This window comes from Salmo salar, chromosome ssa07 (assembly GCF_905237065.1).
Source record: "Salmo salar chromosome ssa07, Ssal_v3.1, whole genome shotgun sequence".
NCBI lineage: Eukaryota > Metazoa > Chordata > Actinopteri > Salmoniformes > Salmonidae > Salmo > Salmo salar.
The window spans coordinates 37,077,713-37,103,261 of NC_059448.1; the positions used below are offsets into that span (position 1 = coordinate 37,077,713).

General features: G+C 46.1%; 1 protein-coding gene across 4 annotated transcripts; it reads right to left on the reverse strand.

The window, feature by feature from the left end:
* Positions 1-172: 172 nt before the first annotated feature.
* On the reverse strand, positions 173-24,522 carry LOC106609145 (protein-methionine sulfoxide oxidase mical3b). 4 transcript variants are annotated; one of them, XM_014207622.2, is made up of 33 exons: positions 24,050-24,406; positions 22,492-22,859; positions 22,179-22,386; positions 21,946-22,062; positions 21,758-21,859; positions 21,307-21,563; positions 20,430-20,687; positions 20,156-20,271; positions 19,786-19,912; positions 19,599-19,692; positions 19,354-19,501; positions 18,707-18,903; positions 18,333-18,433; positions 18,151-18,249; positions 17,833-17,967; positions 17,293-17,382; positions 16,975-17,061; positions 15,260-15,373; positions 11,069-11,261; positions 9,249-9,379; positions 8,902-8,974; positions 8,371-8,608; positions 7,976-8,181; positions 5,833-7,116; positions 5,663-5,763; positions 5,299-5,382; positions 4,737-4,787; positions 4,282-4,548; positions 3,434-3,527; positions 3,247-3,297; positions 3,030-3,129; positions 1,014-1,087; positions 173-912 (listed from the first exon to the last, which is right to left on the reverse strand). In XM_014207622.2, exons 2-33 carry the CDS (start codon positions 22,822-22,824, stop codon positions 725-727), a joined length of 5,718 nt encoding a protein of 1,905 aa, XP_014063097.2. In that variant the 5' UTR covers positions 22,825-22,859; positions 24,050-24,406; the 3' UTR covers positions 173-724. The 4 variants fall into 4 exon arrangements, 3 of the variants coding, with proteins under 3 accessions (XP_014063097.2, XP_014063099.2, XP_014063098.2); XM_014207624.2 differs by lacking the exons at positions 16,975-17,061; positions 17,293-17,382 and having other exon boundaries at positions 24,050-24,398; XM_014207623.2 differs by lacking the exons at positions 4,737-4,787; positions 5,299-5,382 and having other exon boundaries at positions 24,050-24,394.
* Positions 24,523-25,549: the final 1,027 nt, after the last annotated feature.

Below are 25,549 nucleotides of genomic sequence, written 5' to 3' on the forward strand. Positions count from 1 at the left end.
CTATATTGCCACCCCTTTATACAAGTGGCAGGTTTAGAAAGTAGTGAACAAGTTGAGAGTAATCTCAGCAGCTACTGCATTAAAAAAAAAGTCCCTCCCTAGCTCCCCACCCCCAGGTCTCCCTCCCGCTCCCCTACAGGAGTCCCCCTTATCATCTTAAAATGTTCAAACATGATGTCAGAATGTCTTTATTATCCAATGTATGAAGTAAAACGTAATTAGTGTAATTTAAAAAAGGTTTTAAAAAAATGAGTATTGTTTCTTTTTACATAATATACGTTTCTCTAAATTGTTAATGAATAACAATACAAATCATTCAAACATGCCACATATCGCCATAACAACAGCCTGGGTGAGTATAGTGAGCATAGAACAGCGAGCCATCTCAAAGGCCCAGAGTGAGTCAGGGGTGTAGCAGGATGTGATGTAGCAGGATGTGGTGTAGCAGGATGGGGTGTAGCAGGATGGGGAAACATCTCCAATCCTAAAAATTAATCATCTAGACACAGTCCCGCCTTGATCCTGGTCATAACGTTGTATCAGAGGCGAAGTGACCTTACAACCATGACCCTGATCGCAGCTTTAGAGAGGAAGTGACCTGAGTGTCTGTTGCTTAGGCCCCGTTGTGCAGGCCCAGGCCCTGGGATAGAGCTCAGGCCCAGTTGTGCAGGCCTAGGAATAGAGCTCAGGCCCAGTTGTGCAGGCCCAGGCCCCAGAATAGAGCTCAGGCCCAGTTGTGCAGGCCCAGGCCCCGGGACAGCATGATGGCCTCCAGGTCTCTGTCTTCCTGGCTCTCCTGCAGCCGCTGCTCCTCCAGCAGAGACACCAGAGCATCTCTCTGCTCCACCACCTCCAACATCTCCCCCAGGATTAGCTTCTCCTCAGCCAGCTCTGCCTCACCCTTCAGGTGGTCTGAAAGAGAGGGAGTGAGAGAAAGATGAAAACAGAGAATATATTAAGAGCGTTATGGTACAGTATGACGTGTGTGTTTGCATGTCTATGAGTGTACTTACCATCCACGGCCATCCTCTCTCTGAGCTCCTGTTGAAGACGGCTCTGTCTGTCCTCCAACTCCAGCTCCCGAGCACTGATGGAGAGACAGTTGCCATGGAGACCATGTCAGTCCACAGAGACACTGATTGACTCAGATAATTGCATACTGCACTGAGGCATACTACATACTGCCATTCCGTCATAAGTGCTCATACTATTCATACATTAGGGCAGCACAAAGCACAGAGTCCAGTGGTGACTGGGGAAGATGAGGGGTGGGGGTGTGTGTCTATTTGTCAGTAACAGCTGGTGTGCGATGTCTAATATTAAAAAAGTCTCGAGGGATTGCTCGCCTGAGGTAGAGTACCTTATGATAAGCTGTAGACCACACTATCTACCAAGAGAGTTCTCATCTATATTATTCGTAGCTGTCTATTTACCACCACAAACCGATGCTGGCACTAAGACCGCACTCAACCAACTCTATAAGGCCATAAGCAAACAAGAAAATGCTCATCCAGAAGTGGCGCTCCTTGTGGCCGGGAACTTTAATGCAGGCAAACTTAAATTCGTTTTACCTCATTTCTACCAGCATGTCACATGTGCAAGCAGAGGGAAAAATTAAAAAATAATAATACAAAAAATAACTCTAGACCACCTTTACTCCACACACAGAAATGCATACAAAGCTCTCCCCCGCCCTTCATTTGCCAAATCTGACCATAATTATATCCTCCTGTTTCCTGCTTACAAGCAAAACTAAAGCAGGAAGTACCAGTGATTCGCTCAATACGAAAGTGGTCAGATGACACGGATGCTAAGCTACAGGAATGTTTTGCTAACACAGACTGGAATATGTTCCCGGGATTCATCCAATGGTAATGAGGAGTATACCACCTCAGTCATCGGCTTCATCAATAAGTGCATCGACAACGTCATCCCCACAGTAACCGTACATACATATTCCAACCAGAAGCCATGGATTACAGACCATCATTAATCATTAAGTTTGCTGACGACACAACAGTGATCACCGACAACGATGAGACAGCCTATAGGGAGGTCAGAGACCTGGCAGTGTGGTGCCAGGACAACAACCTCTCCTTTAATGTGAGCAAGACAAAGGAGCTGATCGTGGACTACAGGAAAAGGCGGGCTGAACAGGCCCCCATTAACATCAAGCGGGTTGAGAGTTTCAAGTTCCTTGGTGTCCACATCACCAACAAACTATCACGGTCCAAACACACCAAGACAGTCGTGAAGAGGCCACAACAACATTTCTCCCCCTCAGGAGACTGAAAAGACTTGACATGGGTCCCCAGATCCTCAAAAAGTTCTACAGCTGCACCATCGACAGCATCCTGACCGGTTGCGTCACCGCCTAGTATGGCAACTGCTCGGCATCTGACCATAAGGCGCTACAGAGGGTAGTGCGGACGGCCCAGTACATCACTGGGACCAAGCTTCCTGCCATCCAGGACCTACATACTAGGCGGTGTCAGAGGAAAGCCCCAAGAATTGTCAGATACTCCAGTCACCCAAGTCATAGACTTTTGTCTGCTACCGCACGGCAAGCGGTACCAGAGCGCCAAGTCTAGGACCAAAAGGCTCTTTAACAGCTTCTACCCCCAAGCCATAAGACTGCTGAACAATTCATGAAAGGGCCACCGGACTATTTACATTGACACCCCCCTTCCCTCCATTTGTTTTGTACACTGCTGTTACTCGCTGTTTATTATCTATGCATAGTCACTGCTCCCCTACCTACATGTACAAATGACCTCAACTAACCTGTACCCCTTCACATATACCCGGTACCCCCTGTATATAGCTTAGTTATTGTTATTTATTGTGATACTTTTTACTTTAGTTTATTTGGTAAATATTTTCTTAACTCTTTCTTGAACTGCACTGTTGGTTAAGGGCTTGTAAGTACCGGAAAAGCATTTCACGGTAAGGTCTACACTCGTTGTATTCGGCGCATGTGACAAATAAAGTTTGATTTGACATAGGTCATGGGTCAGATAGATACTCACAATATCATGAGTTCTGACTCATAGCGCATCAGACAGTTCTTCTGCTGGACCAGCTTGAACCACTGCTGCATCAGAGCTGGGTCATCCTGCCTGCCCATGACTAAAGGAGCGAGGGGGAAATGGAAAGAGAGGGAGGGAGGCGTTTAAGGAACCAGGGGTTAGATTGGAGGGTAATGAATAGTATGAGGGAATACAGCATAGTACGTGAGGTACATACCTCCCAGGTGTAAGTCCAGCTCTTCACTGTCATTCGACTCTCCCCAGTAGTCTTTAATGAGAACATACAAGGGAGTTGACCACATGACCACACATACACTGGTCATTTGCTGAGTCAAACTAACTAAGAGTAATATAGGTAAAACAAACCATGATGTCAAACAAGCGTGTAAAAAGTGAGTGTTTACCCGCTTCCCCTCTCAAGGCCTTCTCCACAGCCACACCCCTCTCCTCCAGCTGCCTCTGCTTCTCCTCCACCTGCTCCAACTGCCTTTGGATCATCTGATAAGGCACATTTTATACACTCAAGTAGTCAGGCACGCATCGGCTGTGTTTACACAGGCAGCCCAATTCTGATATTTTTCCTTTAATTGGTATTTTGACCAATCAGATCAGCCCTTTAGCCAGTAATTGAGCAAAAGATCAGAATGGGTCTGCCTATGTAAATCCAAGGTGTCTGGATATCTTACAAGTGTAGACAAATCCGAACAGTGAACCCATTTAAATAACTATTATCCCGCATTCTAAAATCATTGACAGGTGGCACCACTGACTTACGGCATCAATATGTGTCTTATGAAAAGCATGTGCTGGCGCACACCCAGAGAAAATGTTTTAGTGTAGAGGTGCTGACTAACAGTGAATAAACTGTAAGCTATAAAAACAAAGAGAGTCGCAAGCTCAATGTATAATCTCCCAGTTATTTATGAGGTAAACCAATTATTACTGGGAGTTTATACATAAAGTGTGTGACTGTCTTTGTTTTTATAGCTTACAATCAATATGTGTCTTAAAATAAATAAATAAAGAATAGCTGTCAAATAATTTGCGTACAGGGAGGGACCTGAACGCAGACACAGTGGACGGATATAAGATAGTTTAATACCACGACTAGACATATTTCTGAAAATGTGGGCACAATCAGAATGTGGACAAGATCAAGACAAAAAAATGCATGTTAGGGTCATCTACAATACCAACGAGGCTTTAAACAAATCATACGCACTCACACATACATTATAAACCTGCGTCTTACCTGGGCTCTGTGGAGTCTCTTGAGTTGCTCTTGTTTGGCCTGTTTGCGTGCTGCCCTCTGTACTCTGCGTGTTAACCTGGCATCTAGCTGCTCCTCCTCTGGGTCTCTCTCTCTGTGGAACATGGCCTCTGACACATCCAGGCTGGACGGGTCCTTCAGGTCCATCATGTGCACCAGTACCCCCACAACTTCCGTAGGGCACGATGACTTCCGCTGTGTATCCATATGGGGGGAGTTGTCCCGCTCCCTCTCCTTCCCCACGCGCCTCTGTAGGAGAGAGAGAGAGAGAATCAGCAGGCTACACACACACACACACAATTAAGATTCGACCACAGCAACAAATACATACACACTACACACTACTGAGTATACACACTACTGAGGTTTAGGGACGATAAGGACGCAGCACACAGCACAGAAAGGCTTGATGCAACCAATGAGAATGTTCACACTACCTTAATGGCATACGCCCTCTTAAAGGCCAGGGCATGAGGCACATATGCAGACTTGGAAAGACGAAGACCAAAAAACAATCAAAATCGAAGACCCAATATATAGTATGTCTAGTTCAGACAAAACGTACTCTAAATCGGAACTTACAAACTATTTACTACAGCTATAAATGACCCATCTACACAATGGGAGAAACGTAACCATCTACACAATGGGAGAAACGTAACCATCTACACAATGGGAGAAACGTAACCATCTACACAATGGGAGAAACGTAACCATCTACACAATGGGAGAAACGTAACCATCTACACAATGGGAGAAACGTAACCATCTACACAATGGGAGAAACGTAACCATCTACACAATGGGAGAAACGACATCAACAATGGGAGAAACGTAACCATCTACACAATGGGAGAAACGTAACCATCTACACAATGGGAGAAACGTAACCATCTACACAATGGGAGAAACGTAACCTCTCTCAGTCACTCTGCTGTAACGATCTCTAACTGGACAAGGACACAACAGCCTTCATCCTACTGCCACAAAGTAGCATACCTCCCCTTCCACATTCTCCTCTTCCTCCTCCTCAATGGTTTCCTTCTGAAGGTCTGACGTTAGGTCAAACAGCTCCAGACGAAGCTAAAAACATGAATCCATTAAAACGTTTACCTGAGCCTCTGAAGACAGGAGATATGGTAAACAACAAAGACCAGATATCCCCTAACACATATGACATCAGCCTCCTATAGTGTGAACGCATTTCCTCCAAACATTCACTGTAAAGACTGCTGGCACACACAGAGCTGTAGAGCTGAACATAGGTCTGTAGTGACATCACTGACTCTCACAGTCAGAGCTGTAGTGTAATGTCAGCCTGCTGCTCTAAGATCAGTGGTAGTGTTAGTAGTGATGTCCTTACGTTGGCCTTGGGGTTCATGGAGCATCTCTCCATCACAACAGAGCAGGTGATGTCTGACTCCTCTGGCTCCGACCAGCTCTGGCGCTCCCTGAACTTCACACCTGCACAAACACAGAGGTTCACCATAGGAAATCGCTATACCAGATCACCAGAGTGTGTGTGTGTATTACCTCTTCTCTCCGCAGAAGTTTTCCTCCTGCCCTGCTCTTTGGGGGCTGGGGCTGTTGTCATAATGGGAAGGGAAGTCCTGCCCTTCTTCTTCCTGTCCCTCTTATAGCCAGAGAAGACAGCTCTCCACAGGCCCAGGGGTCCACCTTCTCCTATGCCCGCTTCCGACACACTCTGGCTTGGGGGCTGGTTGTCCCTGTGGCACTTACGTGAAGGGAAGAGGGAGCCCCCCTGGAGTTGTGTGAGGAGGAGGGGAGGCAGGCTCTCTGTGAGTCTGCGGGGGTCTAGACCACCTCTGCTCTTCCCTGGGAGAGGCTCCCTTCCTAGGGGGATTTTTGTGTCCTCTCCCATGGCTGCTCTCTCTATCTCCCTCCTCCTCTCCATCTCCCTCTTCATCCCGATCTCTCTCTCGTCTCTGGGCACTGCCTTAAGGGGCTTCAGGGGGGACAAGGGGGGGTTGATGTCCTCTAAGGGGTCTATTACTACACCCTTACACAGCTGCTCCCCAAGAGACCCCGCCCCAACAGACCCCCCCGCAACAGATCCCTTTCCCCCATCCACGTCCCACGGTTTCAGCTTCTTGCCCCCGACCCCCCGCACAACAGCCGACGCCATGAAAGGTGCGGGGGCAAATCGAGGGGCAGAGTGAGAGGCGGGGCTTTGCAGTGACTCCGCCTCCACAGCAGGGTGGGGCAGGCTATCCCAGCATGCCTTGAGCTGGGCGGGGGGAGGGATGCCGGGAGGGGTGAGAGGGTCCGAGGTAGAGGTGGTGGAGCTCCCGCCCACACCGATCCCCGAACTACTGCTGGAGTCACACACCCTCTCCTTCCCCCCTCTCTCCCTCTCCTCTCGCTCTTTTCTCTCCTTCATCTCTTTCTTCTCCCCATCCTCCTCTCCCTCGTCTGGACCCGGGGAGCAGCCAGAGGTGGTGGAGGAGTTGGGGGAGGAGTAGGTAAAGACAGAGGAGTCTGGAATTGAGACTGAGGACGTGGGTGTGGGTGCATGCGACGTTAAGGGTGTGGGTGCATGTGACGTTAAGGGTGTGAACGGTGTTGAGGCAGTGGCTGGAGTGGAGAAGGTGATATTGGGTACACTGGTGGGGCTGTGTGGACCGTGTGTGTTGGGTGTTGTCGAGTCAGGTATTTGTATGTCAGGCGTGTGTGTGTCTGGAGAGTGTGTGTCAGGCGTGTGTGTGTCAGGTGTGTACGTGTCTGGAGAGTGTGTGCTCTGCTGCCACTCGTCCAACGAGGCTACCTCCTCAGCGGTGAGGGGAGATGCTCCTTCCCCTGACAGAGAGAGAGAGAGAGAGAGAGAGAGAGAGAGAGAGAGAGAGAGAGAGAGAGAGAGAGAGAGAGAGAGAGAGAGAGAGAGAGAGGGGGGGGGGAAAGAGAGGGATGAGGAGAGAGAGGTGTAGGCGGAGTAAGGGAGAGGGAGAGAGAGAGAGGGAGGGGAAGTAAAGAGAAAGTCAGAATCCCTACAGAGAAAACTAGATAGCAACATCCTGTGTCGTACAGAAAATATTGCTTGTGAGCCACAGTTGGTATTGAGCAAGAGTAGGTATTAGTGTTTTTGTTGTCGTTGTTTAGCAACACTCTAGACTTGATGAGGCAAAGGATATTAGTAATAAGGTTTGGGCAACCACGGCCACCAAAGCCATTGGACAGTGGTGCAAGAATCACTTGTCTAAGTCCATGGGGTGCAATAGATGGGGAAGTTACTGTAACTTCGGCCTACTGGTGTGTCATTATGCTCAAGGATACAACAAAACATGAAAAATGGTTAGTAACAAATCAATTACCATAATAAAAATGATAAACATGTTTTGTTAGCTTTCTCTCCTGTGGCGGTGCCACCTGTCTCCACCTCTTCTCGAGGGAGGAGCCACAGACCTGAGTGACGCTCCCTCTCCCACGGACAGTACTCCCCTTCTACCAGCAGGGGGAGACACACCAAATAGAGAGATGGGCAGGGAGGGAGGGCACACACACACAGATACAGACAGAAAGAGGGTTGAGAGAACAGAATAGAGAACAAAAGAGAGGAAAGGAGGGGAAAGGTGAGGAAAGGAAACTAGTCTAAAAACAAATCTTTCTAACAGCACTTCGAGAGACACACACAGGAAAAGAGAGAAAAATGCCCAATTACCGTCACTAGATAACTCCTCATCATCATCATCATCTTCTTCATCAACCTCTCCTTCCTCCTCTCCTTCTTCTGTCTCTTCTTCGTCATCTCCTCTCTCTCCTCGGAGGCGTGCGTGTAGTTCCATGGCCTTCCTCCAGGAGTCTCTAGCCAGGTCATTGGTTAGAGCCCGCTGCCTCTCCCCCTCCTCCTCCGTCTCTGATTCCGAACTATGAGGAGAGAGGAAGGCAATTACTGTGTGTGTGTGTTCGTGTGTGTACAAGAGAAAAGGGGGGGAGAGAAAGAGGGGGAGAGAAAGAGGGGAAGAGACAGAGGGAGAGGATATGGGAGATAGATAGCGAGAGAGAAAGAGGGGGAGAGAAAGAGGACAGATATATGTTTGTTTTTGTAATGTTGACCTGGTGCCCTCGTTGTCCCGCAACGAGCTGCGCTTGTGATTGGCCTTCTTCTCCTCTGTCACCAGCAGACTGAGGTTGTAATTGGCCAGCGTCTCCTCTGGCACCTCCTCCGGCTCATCTGTTAGCTGCTCAGTCTCCAGGCTCCCCAGGCTCCCACGGTAGTTCTCCAGCTCTATACGTTCTGGCGTGCCGCGCACGCGCTTAGCCAAGCCACACTCCCTCTCAATCAGAGATGCCACTGAGCGCACACACGCACACATACACACACACACACACACATAGAAGCTTTACCAAGCCGGACCCACTCCCAATCAGAGACGCCACTGAGAAACACACACACACCAGCCACACACACACAGACATACACTTAGCCAAAGTCAATGTCACATTCTTTGGGCACTCAGGACATTCTTTACACACTCAGCGGCGTCACTAAGAAACACATTCTGTGCACAAACACACATACACACGTCACAAGCATTACGAGTGAAAACACACACATGACACAGATACATGAACCGCTTGGCATACCTGAGGACCTGCGATCTGCTGTCACCACAGTTACTGAGGAGCGAGGGTTAGTGGACAGTGCAGCTGGAGACTCCTGGAAGGAAGTAGCAAAGTTGGGGTCAAAGAAAAAATAGTATTTTACCCCCAAAAACTCCAAGGATCAGCATATTGATCTACAGAAAAGCTCATACACACGTGACGTATTCTCCTCAAAACAATACAATATACACAGAGAGAGAGAGAGAGAGAGCTCGTCATCAAATGAAACCTTAATTGCTATTTCTATACAAATATCAGGAGTTTACAACCCAGGTCTGCCAAGAACTTCCATTTAGCCAGAGTACGAGGGGAAAGGCAGAAGTCCTTACCAGGAGGGTCCGCTGAGAGGGGGTCCGTTCGTAGGGGGTTGGGTGCTGGTCGGAGGTAGGAGGGGCTGGTCTCTTCCTCTGGACCGGCCCAACTTGACGGACCTCATAGTGCGGCTTACAGTAGAACTTCCCTACACACAGAACCAATGTGTTAGAACACCATACATAGAACCGCCGTACACACAGCAGTTTTAGAACCTCACCACACTAAGAATTGCAGCGTGAGGACCGCACTACAGAGAGATCTGCAGCTGCCACGCATCTTACAGAAGAACTTTAAACGAAAAACCTAAGCGTTATCTAACGACAGTAGAACTACAGAGAAAACAGTGTTATGTATCTTACAAGTCTCATCCTCAGCTAAATCTTTTTTACATTTCCACACAAAGAAAACAGTGTCCCTAGACCTTGAGGAAAAGTCTCTCAGCTTCCTGGAAAGGAATGGGGTGAATGAAATAGAGTTGTGTCTTACAGTGTGACTCCTCCATAGAAAAAAAGCGCCGTTCTACAGAATTGACGGGAAGACACACTCGATCTGGTCCTTACACTGACAGACCACTTCATATATAGGTCGACCCTACACACGCTCCTCTCCCGCCTCACACTCAAACGGTTATCATGTGACACCTCATCCCTGATTGGTTGAACGGTTTGAATTAAACTTAGAGATTAGCTCCCTGACATGACAACACTGACATCTTTTGTATCACATCTCTAAGAGGTACAATACACACACACACAGTCACACACGCGCAAGCAGGCATGCACACATGCAACACCAGAGCCTTTTGTGGGCCCTAAGTGAGATTTGGTTGGGGGGGGGGGCACCCCCACCTTGTGGGCAAAACATTTTGGTGGACCTCCTATTCACAGCAGAGAGAAACATTTACGTTTAACATTTAATTTCCTGCAGTTATACACATTTCGCGATGGGGCAGAGAGAAAATGTTGCAATTTTACAGGAAATGTCTTGCAATTCTAACCATTTTGCCATGGGGTGGAGAGACATTTCTGCAGTTTGAAAGTTTATTTCCTGCAATTCTACACATCTTGCCATGACTTTTGCCATGTCAATGATATCTGAGTGAGAGTGAGTAACAAAATCAATGGGGGCCCCGTGGAGGTCAGAGCCCCTGTGAACGTGTTCTGCATGCACGGTCGGTATTCGGCCTTGATTACTACACATGTAGATAGTTTAGCTAGCTAACTTACTAATCTAAAAATTGTTAGCTGACATGGCTAATTGAGTGACTGACATAACAAGAGAAAAACTGCTGATGCACCACCACATTTTTTACTTGCACCTTGTTTATGCTACAGTAATTTGAATCCTCGACTGAGGCCCACCCCCTTATTTTAAGACACACACCCAATCAAAGATACACAACCACACAGTCAGTCCAGGGTGCCCCAGGCGCCAACTGTGCAGTAAGCAACACACTGAGTTTGTGTTCTTCATGTGTCAACTGAGTTGATCTCTGGTCTGCTGATAACCTGGAAGCCTCACAAAGTGATCATGCAGTGTAACATCAACCCTGAGGGCAGATTGGTGCAATCAGTGTAAAATCAGCGTGATTGAGTGTCACTGACCCTCATAAACTGCAGGTCAGAGCTGCATTCAAGATGACACAACAAGGTGTGGTAAAGCATGTAAAACAAGTCGAGGCAGTGTTTCAGTGCCAAGACCATGCTGGGCTGGTAGAGGTATTTTCAGTGTGTGTGTGGTAGGGCAGCCCTTGTATTTCATCGGAGTTACCCACTTTTAACATTACTCTCTAACCCTATGGAGCTCAGTCACTCCCCCCCCCCCCCCCCCTCACCGTTAGGCCGGTCGTAGGCGTAGGAGGCTAGGCGAAGGGTGGAGCTGCAGTGGTCACACTGGAAGCAGCTCCGGTGGAAGAACAGTCCCTCAGCACTGAGTCTCTCCATCACGTACACACGCTTACTGCAGAAGAAACACACGTCACTGGCACCTCCTGGCCCTGGCCCCGCCAACACAGAGTGAACGCCAGCCTGAGAGGGGGGGGGGTGAAGAGAGAATAAGCTGTGATACATGGATCAGAGTTAGCCAAACAAAAACACATTTACTAGATGAACCGTGCAAATGCAAAGTTTGGTAACAGAATTATGGTAAAATCTCCCTCAAGTTTTTGTGTCCACCTTTTTCCAAAAAAAGATTCAATATGTGTTAAATTAAGATTAAGATTCAACCATCAGGTGTCAGCTATGACATGACATTGACTTAGGTAATTATGGTTCCCGGATCTGTACTACACAGAAATGAATAATTATGGATATAAATGTCATTCTCTTCATGGTGATGTATGCTAAATAGGTACACAAAATGTATAAACATGGTGAAGATTACGGGGAGCCAGAGAGGGGGCTCAGCTCCCCTGAATGAGACATTAGCTCCCCTAAATGCAACAAAAGTCCAACTTTTGGGGAGGGGGGAGAGGGGCTCTCTAAGTAATAGTAATTTAACTATTTTCCTATTCGTTTAAAATGTAGTGGTAAATATGTTTTACAGTGGTAAATATGAAAATAAAAGCTTCCAATGACATAGAAGTTTCTGTCATAATTTAAACCATGTATTTCACTATGGCTGCGCTGTCCACTCAATAGGGCTGAATTTCAGTCTCAGCTGAGCTCCTTTACGAATAGATTTTCCTTTGTAAATCCTAATTTTCGCCATTTATTTGCCATGCGTCCTTTATTTAAAAAAATGCCTTTATTCCAATGCATTAGAATTCTCCGTTGATTTATAATTGTTTGATTTTGTCAGTCAGCTGTTTAAGGCACTCATTGCTTTGATTTTCAGGTGCGCCTGTTGTTCTCCCTGCCATCCGTGGCCAGAAGTAGTAGACCATTTTTTAAACTTGATTATTTTCTATCAACAATAATTTTATTTCCTGTATCAGCTGATGATGGTCGACAATATCACTAGACAACTAGCCTACAGCTAGACACCAATGCGCATTCAATCCATCAACAACTAGGCCTATACATTACTGACAGTAGGCCTATAGTTGATTATTTCCGTTAGAAGCATTCGATTTCGCAATGGCATAGTACTACATTATTTGGGATTTGTGTGTCCATGAGAACTGTTTTCAAGGCGAAACATAATGAAATGTTACGTAGGGATAGTTACACATACAGTGTATTTTTCGAGATCTCGAAGATCCATGATTTGTACAGGATTGAAGTTCACTGTTCTAATTAACATGGTAAATGCGTAATAATGACAAATAACACTGTCATTAATGTAAGGAAAGAAAGGTCGTGTTTTATGTCACACGATCTGTGAAGACGCGAAGCATTAACTCATGAATTATGACGACTCATGAACTAGGATGTAAAAAATATTTTGATTCAACTCATGCATTATATTGAATGTAAGCTACCTATTCTGCGTGTGTTCATGTGTTTAAAATTGCCTTGGCAGAGAGGGTAGGCCTAGTGGAGTGTAAACGCAAGTAAACGCCGTTGACCCACAATTTTCAGAAAAATGCTTTGAAAGTATAGGGACCGTTTATTTTTTCACCGCGACCGGCAATCAGACTTTACTGATCTATTTTCTTTACCACAACACACTGGCTACGGGTCGGCCTATCTGAAGTTAATGGTAATACACTCTGGCGTTTTTCCCGGGACAGTTTTTAGCCCCATTTCAGGTGTCCCGACTTTTCAGGCTACAGAAAAGGTCAGTTTGTCAGCAAGATGGAACAATTAATGTAGGCCTAATCGATGTCAATCTCTGAATATCATTAGGAAGACTTTTTGGTGTTTCGTAACAGATGTCTATTTCCATTCATCAAATGGCGCGAGGCGGCCTATACATGCAGTTTGGATACTGGATTTATTTTGGAGTGGAGGCACCATGCACAGGTAGCCTACTTTTTAAGTGATTTGTTTGACAATCAGATGAAAATACCATAACTGTTTGTGTTCATGCCACATTAAAAGGAAATACATTTTGACTGTTTAAATTGTCTTTATTATTAGGCCCATAAAAAAACGCTGAAGCGCGTGCACTCAAACAAGACCACGTTTGTTGGGTCCAAATCTGAACCAATCATAGATGTCTATGTTTCACAAGTTTGGATATCAAAGCACAGCACAGTAGAGCTCAATAGAGTACAGCACAGTAGAGTTCAGTTCACCAGACATGCCACCAGAGTTCTTTTCACTGTCCCCAAATCCAGAACAAATTCAAGAAAGCATACAGTATTCTATAGATCCATTATTACATGGAACTCCCTTCCATCTCATATTGCTCAAATGAACAGCAAACCTGGTTTCAAAAAACAAATAAAGCAACACCCCACAACACCTCTCCACTATTTGATCTAGATAGTTTGTGTGTATGTATTATGTAGGCTACGTGTGCCATTTTTAAATTGATGTAGTTCTGTCCTTGAGCTGTTCTTGTCTATTAATGTTTTTGCAATAGCTAATGGGGATCATAATAAAATACCAAACACCTACTGTGTACTGTACTGAACTCTACAGTACAGTACTGAACTATACACTTCTTTTCTTTACTGAACTCTACTCTATTGTACAGTACTGAACTGTACTCTACTGTGCTGTATTGTACTTTACTGTGCGGCGCAAACTTGTGAGGATGCAGGTAGCCTAGCAATTAAGAGAGCTGGGCCAGTAACCAAAAGGTCATTGGTTTGATTCCTGAGCTGACTAGGTGAAAATCTGTCGATATGCCCTTGAGCTAGGTACTTAACCCTAATTGCTCCTTTAAATCGCTCTGGATAAATGACTCAAATGTAAATGTGAACCCAACTGTGGTTTGAGACTGCTATGGTTTCCCATTGTAGCCAACTCAATTGCAGAAAATCCGTTACCGATAGATTTACTGATACCGAATTGATATCAGTATAAACCAGTGCTGTTAAAAGTACCCAGTTGTCATACTTGAGTTAAAGTAAAGATACCTTAATAGAAAATGACTTAAGTAAAAGTGAAAGTCACCCAGTTAAAGTCTACTTGAGTGAAAGTCTAAAAGTATTTGGTTTTAAATATACTTAAGTATCAAAAGTAAATGTAATTGCTAAAATATACTTAAATAAATCATTCTAAATTCCTTATATTAAGCAAACCAGATCACACTATTTTCTTGTTTTTCTATTTACTGATAGCTAGGGGCACACTCCAATACTCATCATTTACAAACAAAGCATTTGTGTTTAGTGAGTCCACCAGATCAGAGGCCGTAGGGATGACAAGAGATGTTTTCTTAATAAGTGTGCAAATTGGACCATTTTTCTGTCCTGCTAAGCATTCAAAATGCAACGAGTACTTTTGGGTGTCAGGGAAAATGTATGGAGTAACAAGTACATCATTTTCTTTTGGAATGTAGTGAAGTAAAAGTTTTCAAATAGTAAAGTAACGTCCAGATACCTCAAAAAATGATTTAAGTACTACCTTAAAGTATTTCTACTTAAGTATGTTACACCACTGGTAGAAACACTATAACTAATTGATTGGTATACCTTTACTTGTTACTTCTGTGAACTTTCATTGTCCTCCCTCCTCATGAGGTAGAGAAATTCAAAGATATCTTAAAGATATGTGGGTTTTTGGTGCAGAATTTCACAGTACAAGGCAATGTTTCTTAAACTTACAGAAATTTCTCCAAACTAAATATAAGTGTTGATATTAGTTGGCAGGGGTCTTTACTTCAACCTTATTGTGTTTTGATACATTTATAATACATTTTAAGACTTTTTCTGGTAGATGTTTTGTAAGACCCCCTTTCTATCTGTTTGTCCAGAAATCAAAGCCTTTGTTTATTCCTCATTTTTGGGATGAAAATGGTTGCAAAAATGTATATATGCCTCAATACATTTTTTTATTGACTCCTAGCTTTCATTTGACATCCAATTTGACATGCTCCTATAAACTTCACTTTGGTGCTCATGGGTACTTTTACATGGAAATGGCCTACTTCAGAACCAGCCTAGATAGGGTATAATCCAATAAATTCTTACTGATTCCTTCCTATCAGGAGTGTGCTGGGGTGACGGTGACTCCCGACTTTGAAGCTGACAGGATATCTGTTCAGCCAATGAGCTCACTCCCCCTGTGTACATCTGAACGTATTTCTAAAAGACAACAGGAGAAAATAGAGACGAGATGAGGACGAAGGACAGAACAAACAGTAAACACACACAGACACACTCACTAGGGATGACGCAATCGGAGCCATAAACATGTTGTTGTGTTTTGGATTTTGAAATGGAACACAAAGCTACCCCTATTGGACACATCAAACCCCTATCGGATTCAATCATTATACTAATTTAACCCTCTTTCTGTTGCAGTGTAATAATAGTCCAAAATAATAAATATAAATGTTATCACTAGGCCCTTATCTCACACCAATCAAACTTAATTTGTAGGCAAATCAGAGAGGAGTCTGAGGAAAGAAGGCTGTGCAAACATTAACAAAAACCATTCACAGGCCTCTGATTTTTTTTAATCTTAAATGGGAAAACTTCAGTTGCAGCGTTATCACATGCCACATGCCCTGCGGTAAGTTATACAAATATACTTTCTTAAAGACCAAACAAGATGTACTCTGAATCCAGTTCAGTCCAGTTTCCTCCTCTTTCTCTGAAACAACAGTTGTTTATATGAATTACAGTATCATTTAGCACTCTGACACTGCCCTGAGGCACATCGATTGAACTCAAGTTGTAGCCCACTCATGGTCCACACTAGCCCAATAATGGACTGATGGAGCCCAACGTTACTCCTTATAGTCCAAGGATCTTACATGTTCTGTTTAAAGGTGAATTGGCTCTGGAAGCCAAAACAGCCAAATACTCCATCAAAATGTGAATCAAATCCCAATTGCAGTATGGTTCTAGAAACACAAATCCCTCTCATATCACATCAAGATAATTTCACAAATTGAAAATACAGTTGCAGCCGACTGCATTTTTCAGTGACAACACATTTGCGGCGTCTGTCTTCAGTTTACACACAGGTGTTCAGAGACACAAATAGCTAATTAGCACAGGTAGTCCACTCTGTTTTCCACAAACAAACGCTGCAACATGGAAATGGCTGTGTGAGAACACTAACCCTAAAAGGTGTCTAAGTAATTTAACATTGTGATTTTTGAAAATGATTTATTGCTTACATGAAAGACGGGTTCCATATGTTTCCAAAACCATACCGCAAGGGATGCGTGATAATGTTTAAAGCATTCCTCGGGGCTATACTATTACCAATTGACGCTAAAAGTAGTTATGAATTGTCTATGAATGGGGTAGGTACACACTAGGGGTATGGGTAAAGCTTTGACCGTGGGCAACTGTTACTGCCAACGTTCACCATGTATCTGTCACGATCCACTACACTGAGAGAACAATTCATTGCCATACGCCAGATGGCGCAACATCCGTCTGTTGGTTTGACGGACTGCGAGCTGCTTCGGATTTGACGCCACCTGTCGAAAGACAATTCTGAACAGTTGGTCTTTTCTGTCCTGAATATATATCAGGGAACCACTGAGGTAGCCGAGAAGAGACCTCAAAAGTCATCACACCAATGACACACATTAGTCTACAGATGGCTACTGGGAACTTGGGAAATCTATGAACATTTATGTGGGGCATGGGACATCATCATTAGTCTACATGACATCTGGTCTACACACAACTACATTACCCAGATTCCTCTGGGGGGGGTGGCGTACCTGCTCCCCCCTGCTGGGCAGAGTGTGACATTTGACCTTTTCCTTGTACTTGAAACTCATCTGCTCCTGCTGCTGCGTGCGCTTCTTCTGGGGTTAGATGGGTTTAGACGGCATCATGTGAGTGGGTGGTCGAGGTAGGGAAATAGCGAAATACTGTGATATCGATGGGAACTAAAGCTAAGAAAGAGCTATGAAAAAATGCCACGCGACTGAACAACACACAAGCATCCACCCCCATGTGGTGACACAGAGAGATACAGCTATATAACTCTACAGTCCTTTAAGAACCACAGGTGGAGCAGGTCTTACTATTTTTACCTGTTTCCAGGTGGCAGCGGAGGCCACAAAGGCTGGCCCCTGGGGGTCAGGGGATGCTGGAGGAGGTGGAAGCATGGGCATGGAGTCCCCCTGGTGGTCAGTTAGTAGAGGGAGTGAGGGCTTAAGACTCTAGGGCCTAGGCTAAGAGCTACCACTGCTAACCCTAACTACCAGTTAATCTTAAGCCATATTGCTACAACCACAGCTGTTCCCTTCAACCAAATGAACCCTTACTTACTGCTCCAAGGCTCAGTGAGTCCCATTGGCCCTGACCCAAAATACCCATTAGTGCAGCTAATCTGGCTTATCCTCTGAAACCTCAAGAGGAAGTCAGTCAGTCGTCTCACACCTGGAGGATCTAAACTACCAACAGCTATAGATGACAGACCGTGCTGTAGAAGTTCCTTTATTCAGATTAAAAGCACAGATTTCCAATAAGAATATATTTGAAAACCTTGACGCTTTGAGCGAGGGAAAACTATCTAAGTAACACCTGAAAACTCTTAGCAGCTAGGAGTTCTGAATCCCATCCCCTCTCACCTGTCTGCGGAGAGCTGCAGCAGGCGTGGAGGAGGGGCAAGGGGCATTCTCCTCAAACTTGGCCAGCAGCTGATTGGCCATCGAGCGCACTCTGCTCTGGCTTGCTCCACCCACAGAGCACAAGGCAGCCTCTTCCTGTGGGAGGCAGAATGGTGGAGCGTTTGACCCGTGTCACTTTAAGGCCAAAGGTTTTGTATAGCTGTTCTCACATTTAAAATACTTTACCTTATTGCATGTCATCTCAATACTTTAGTCACAGAACTACCGGCAGTTACACTTTCTCTTACCTTAACCAGGGATGCAGGTTACCCCTCTCACCTCATAACTGTCCACTAATCTGAGATCTTGTCTCACATCCTCCAGACATGGCCGACTGGTCTTCCTCCTCTTCCCCACCGCATCTTTCTCCTTCTGCTCCTGATGGGAGGGACACACACAAATATATGTACACCTACACACAGACAAACAGAGTCCCTACATAAGCAAATAGGGGTGTGTACCTTGGGGTTGCGCTTGCGGGACGGGCTGTGGCCCAGGCGGCTGAGGAGAGAGGCAGGACCAATCCCAGCAGCCCTCCCATCTAGGCTCTCAGTCTGGGATTCTAAAGAAAAAAAAAGAGGAGTAGAACAGTCATGCGCAGCCATTTCCTCATCTCCTTTCCTTCATAACCACTGACAGGTAATAGGAATAGAAACATTTTCACCACTTTGCTTTTGCTTAGTAAGCCATTGTAGGTATGTGGTTATGAGAGGGCCGGAGATGAGGAAGACTATTCAGCATTCTGGAAAGAGAGGGTAGGATAAGAATAGAGGGTGATGAGGAGAATTGAGCATTAACAGTTCTTACCGCTGACTACCGTGGTCGAGAAACTCACCGCTTGGGGGCAGTGCGTCCTTGAAGAGCTGGTGAAACTGGCTGAGGTACATGACCATACAGAGAGTGTCCGTTTCACTGACAGACGACATCTCCTCTACAGTCATCACAGGAGAGATGCCAAACTCCTTCTCTGCCACCTCCAACCCCAACCTCATATTCTCCTCCCCCTCATCCTCCTTCAGAGACTCAACGTCACTGCAGAGAGATGGGATGAGAGAGTCAAAGTAAGAGGGTCACACACACACACACGTGCAAATAGACACACTTTACACACTTACGCACGCACACACACACACACACACACACACACACACACACACACACACACACACACACACACACACACACACACACACACACACACACACACACACACACACACACACACACAGAGCAAGTGGACAAAGAGAGGCACTGATCCAATCAGGCAATTAAAAGGGCACTAATCAGGACCATGGTCTTCTGACTCATCAGCCTCACCCCTCTCACACTCTCACACAAACACACACGCGCCTGAGCTTCCATGAAAAGGAAGCGAGACAAACTACATTGCGCCTGAATGCTACCTTTGGGATGAGCTGTATGAGGTGTATGAGGTAAGGTGATTTGTGAGGAGCGTGAGGCTAGAGGTCAGAGGTGACTCACATGAGGTCAGGTCGGTAGTGGTGGATGAGGGCACACAAAGCTAGGCCACTCTTCCAGGAAGTAGTGAGGTCGCTAACCGCAACGCCACGGTAACCCTGTGTCTGCTGCTGGCACCATGACAAAAGCTTACTGGAACGAGAGAAGGACTCTGGGGAACCAGAGAGGAAGAAAACAAATATGAGTGAAGATGATGATTGGTTAGAGTTATGTTAGTGTAGCCTCAGTACTCAGAGGGTGAGACTCACCCTGTCGTAGCAGCTTCGGCAAGGGGGACCGGGGTCGTGGTTCCTGGTCCGCACCCGAACCTCCACTCTCTTCTGTGTATATTAGATGCCCCACCTACAGAGATTGTCATCCTCATCATCATCATCAGACCTGTGTGTGTGTGTGTGTGTGTGTGTGTATGTGTGCGTGTGTCTGCCTTGTGCATACCTGTGCGGGGGTGATGAGTTGGGGGTTGATGTTAGGGTAGCGTGTAGCTGGGTCTACAGTGTACTGACCAAAGTTCTTGTTGACATTTTCTGGAGAGGCCTGAGGAAGGAGACGATACAGACTCTCTCTGAAAAAAAAAGAGAGAATGAGAGGAGAGAGAGAAATGATTATTTAGTTAGGGAATCAGGTGAATGATAATTTGGTTTCCTAGCCTAGGTGCCTGTTTATCGATGATTTTGGCACATCATGTATATTTGTGTGGGTCTGGCAGTGTGTTTGTCTATAGGTTTTACAATGTGTAACTTGACAGTGTGCCCATTCCCTGATTGCTGGTGTGCGTGTTCTCCTAACCGCAGACCTGCCCTCTCACCTTTCAGCAAGTAAGTCCAGGGGGGCGAGGCCTTGAGCCCAGCTCCGTACCATCCAGGCAGAATCCAATGCTGCCAGGAACCCCCGTGCTATACCTGTCCCCATGGGCCAGAACGGCTAACACACACACAAGCAGACACAGACACACACACACACACATTACAACCATATGCTACTTACAACAGAATTACTTTCAGAGTATTGCTGACATTAACACTCTTCTACTCTCCCTCAACTCTGCTCCTCTCTTCCTCTTCCTCTCCCTCGCTCCTCACCTCCAGAAGGCTGTCTCCCACCAGTGTGACCAGCAGATGGTGTCCATGTCTCTGTCTGACCAGTGCAGCGTTCTCTGACGCGTACATACAGGTGAAGTCAAACAAGGCAACATCAGGCTGCCCGTAGTGGTTCATGGCAAAGTCCAGGGACGGCAGCTGGTGATTGGTGGAGAAGTCCGCCGCCTCGCGGGCGTAGGCCAGTAGCGCATTCTGGTCCACGTTTCCCCGTGACAGAAGTGTTTCTGTGTCTGCATAGTCCTGACAGGTATGACACAGTAAACATCAGTACAATAGGATACAATCAATGTTTGAACAATAACACAGTTATACAGTCAATATCAGGGCAGTTGAGAGCAGTGAGATCAACATGAGTAAAATAACAATACAGTCAATGCAGCTGTATCAGTCTGTCATAAAGTATGTATATGTGTGTATGCGTTGTTTTATGTTGAAAAAAATGTTGGGCCCCTTTTTCTCCCCAATTTCATGATATCCAATTGGTAGTTACAGTCTTGTCCCATCGCTGCAACTCTCGTACGGACTCGGGAGAGGCAAAGGTCGAGAGCCAATGCATCCTCTGAAACATGACCCTGCCAAGTAACACCGTACAACTGGCGACTGAAGTCAGCGTGCATGCGCCCGGCCCGCCACAAGGAGTCGCTAGAGCGCGACGGGACAAGGACATCGCAGCCGGTCAAACCCTCCCCTAACCCGGACAACTCTGGGCCAATTGTGCGCCGCCTCATGGGTCTCCGGTCGCGGCTGGCTGCAACACAGCCTGGGATTGAACCCGGGTCTGTAATGATGCCTCAAGCACTGTGATGCAGTGCCATAGATTGTTGCGCCACTCGGGAGGCCCGTCTGTGTGTGTTGTTACCCGCAGAATGACTCCTTTCTCCAGCAGACTCTGCTTCTTAGCCGTCATCACAAAGTAGTGCGTGTCGTCCTTGTAGTACACTATATTCTCAAGGTCCACTCCCGTGGCGTCCCGTAGCTCCTGAAAGAACCTCTGGTTAAAGATGAAGGCCACTCCGCTGATCTCCTCCACCTTGGCCTCAGCCGTGGTGTTACGGTTCATGAAGTTAGCTGTGATGGCAATGGCCAGCTTGCCCCGGAACTCCTTACGCCTGAACCCTGATTGGACACATGGGAGACAGGATGTGATTGCAAACAGGAATTCTGGGATCAGAGGGCGAGAAAAATTCCCTTCCCATAAACACATTTACTAAGAAATGTGTTCTTTCAGTGATGGGAGGTCTGACTGATGCTGCCTGAGATCTGTTGCTGTTTCAGTTCAGTGTTTCGGTAGGTGCTACTAGATGATTTACCTGGCAGTGTGTTCCGTCGTCCATCAGCTCCGATCACCACGTCACACTGCAGTTGGTTAATAGGGTGAGACTTGGGTTTCACCTCCACCCTCCAGCCTACCTCTGAGGCACACACACACAAACACATAAAGGCATTATATATATATATATATATATATACACACATACACACACACAAAAGGTCTTACTCTGTTGCTCCTGGTCCGCAGGTGGCTCCACCAGTCCCTTGAACTCTACGTTGACATGGACTTCCACCCCCAACAACAGAGCTACCTTTAATAACACCAACTGTAGCTGCCGTATACCTACAGAGAGCGGGGGGTGGGGGGGGCGAGAGAGAGAGAGGTGAACATGGTTACAGCCCCATAGCTGTAACCATGGAGACTCAGGGGTCAAGTGTCAGGGATCATTCCATACTCACTGATGTGGTCAATGGCTCCAGCACAGAACTTGCCGTAGAACTTCTTGGCCCCGAGGCCCCTGAGGTCGTGGATGGTGAAAGGCCAGAGGTGAAGGACGTTGTTCCTGGAGAAGGCATCTCTCTTCTCCAGCACCACCACTCTGGCCCCCAGGAACCCCAGCTCTACTGCTGTACGCAGACCACACGGCCCCGCCCCGATGATCACACACTGGGAGAGGGGACAGCTGGGATGAGAAGCTAAAAACGTACACACGCTGTGCAGCCTGTGTATTTGAAAATGTTAAATACCAGATTCTAAATGACTAATAAGTACCGTGGTGTTGGCACAGACACGGCCCTTCCCGTATTCGTGGTGGGCCGCTCGTTTGTCCAGTTTGGCCCACAGTGCGTTTGCCTTCCAGTAGCTGAGGCGTTCTTTGAGGGTGTGGTAGAAAGGCCTCTGCGGCTGCGTCGGGGAGTGTGTCTGTGGCTGAGTGTGTGTGTGTGTGAGCTGAAGGTGCTCACACAGCAGGTTGAAGGCACGGAGTGTCGTTCTGCAGGTAGACGCCTGGACAAACTCATCAAACAGAACCTGGGCGTGGCCCTCCTTCTCCGCCTCGTCGCCCACGGCAACGCCGGCAGCAGCAGGGCACCCTGGGTACTCCATCTCAGCTTTCTGTTCCAGGCTCTTTCATTGGCTGCCTGGAAAGAGAGAAAAGATAGAGAATATTCCATACTGACTTCCCATGTAGAATCCATGGGAACTGTGTTGAGTTATCATTCCAATTCCTTGTCGCGCCAATGACAGCAATGGAGTTGGCATTTGCAAAAGCACAAACAGATATGGGACCAGGCTACATGTGTAATAAATTGCTTATAAAACATTTCTACGTTTGCAAGTAGCCTAATCTCTGTGTGTGTGTGTGTGTGTGTGTGTGTGTGTGTGTGTGTGTGTGTGTGTGTGTGTGTGTGTGTGTGTGTGTGTGTTTGGATTAAGGTGTTCTCTGTCTGAGCTGGCTGCATATCAGAGGTTAGGTCCCCTGCTGGGAGGTAGGGCCAGAGATGTTCCTATACTGTTAAGAGCCCAGATAAACCAGCTCTCCATGTTGTGTGCTGGGCTTATGGGTAATGAAGTATATCCGCTGCTGAGACTCTGGTTGTCACACAATCAAGCCCTCGGGAAAGTGTACCATATCCTGCTATTGCATTATATTCAGTGCTCTTAGGTGAGTGAACATGAAGTGCATTATACAGTGTATTTCTGTATTGTATAACCAACCATAATTATCTCATATAATTTGAATACATTATCAACATACTACCTTTTATCACAATAAAAACAGGGTGTATAAGGACTTGGGGGGAGGAGGTAGAATATGTGCCCACATCCCAAGACTGGGACAATAACCAAAGCAGTCACCAGACAATACAAAGAGAAAGAGGGAGGGAATGTGTGTGGTTGGGGACACACAATGCACCTCATACATAGTGGATCCATCCCCACCAAGCACCAAGGGAAACCCACACACATACTCCATCACCCACACACACTCCAATGTCAGCATAGCAGGGGGCGATGTACAGTATAGTAGTTTATTAGACTGAATTAGAACATTTTATAGATACTCTATTAATCCCCCAAAGGGGAATAAACAGCACCAAATAACCACACAAGACTAAAAACCTTAGATAAATAATATACTATCCATTTTAGATGAGTCTAAGTGCCTAGGACGTTCGACATAATTACCTTGCACATCAAAAAAGCTTTCATTCTTTCAGTATTGTCTGTCCATTACGTCCACACAATACTTTCTAGATAACACATTCAAAGTACACACAAATACACATATTGACGGAAGAACACACACAAATTGCGGTGTAGGACTTACTGTATGCTGTGTTGTCGTCTGGCCTGTACAGACATTATCACTCTCCAGCTCAGCTACGGGTTGCCAGGTGACTCTCAGAATTCAAATGTAAAATCTATCTTCAGCCGCAGAAACAACAACCCACAAACCTGCACTGCAGTAGCCTATACCGCAGCATCCATTGTCTCTGCCTGTCCCCCTCCCTTCCTTATAGTGTGCTGTGCATTATGTTGATACCAAACTCTCCAAGTCTGTCTTTCTCGCTCTCTCACATCCAGACGCTTTTCTCGTCCAAGGTCAGGGAACAGCCAAGTACAGACTCCTCCCACACAGCATGTTCACATAGGCTACAGTACACACACACAGGCACACACACAGACACACACACACACACCTAATCTCATGGTGTCCCTGGGAAACAGACTGGGCTCTAACAAGCTTAAAGAGGAGAGGGATCAGAAGAGAGAGATCATTCTGTAAGAAAGTGGCACTGAGGGAGAGAGATACCCACTCTGTTTTTGTGTGCCTATGTGTGAACAGAACACTCAGACAGAGGTCTATTGGTGCATATGGCCCGAGACCCTAACCCTTATGTGCTGTCAGAGGGAAGGGTTGGGTTATACATTCTGTCGGTGTAGAGGTACCTGCACATGCCAGGTATAGGCCTACACATGACAGAGCAAATACACGTTTATAGGCCTACCCCGAGAGGGCAGGGCTTAATCTATAGCTAAACATTGTGGCTAACCCCTGACCCCATGGCTTACACTGCAGCTAATACCTGATCACCTTCACTGATCCATACTATATTCCCAGTAGCTACTTCAGTATAATGCCCACGCCACACCCCACACACACATGCGCGCGCACACACACACACAGCCCACTAAGCTGCCCCATGGCGTGTGTGTGGGTGGTGTTACAGTCTAATTTTAAAGTTAACCTCTCCATGACGGGGCTTCTCAATGTTTCCAATGAAACCCAACCAAGTCTCGCTCTGTTTGCTTAAGATTTCACGTAACCCCATTGGATTAGAACTTTGTCTTATATATAGAGGACGGCTACATCTCCCTAAAGGGTAATGTCACCATCTAGTGGTTGGGAAGTGAGACTGAATTCCCCTGCCTGACCAGTTATTTTCACTCAAGCGTACACACTTTCTGGAATATAAATATCTAGATAATTTAAAACACAAAGACAGCTGTCAAAGTATAAAACTTGAAATGTGTAAATATACAATTAAATGAATGTGTTGAGAATCACTTGTACACAGTCAGGAATTTTGCTGTGAAGAGAAAAAAGTGATTCGAATGAAATAAAGTAATAAGCCAAGACTTGTATATCTCATATTGAGTATTATCTTAATTTCACACAAGAACACAGACAGTGTCGTACCAGTAGTGCCCGTCCCTTTGTCTCGATAGGCAGTAGAAAGGCTCCAACAGCACAAAGCACACAGGCCACAGTAAATGGCAGCATATCTAAAATCATTGAATGTGACATCAACACCTACAACACACA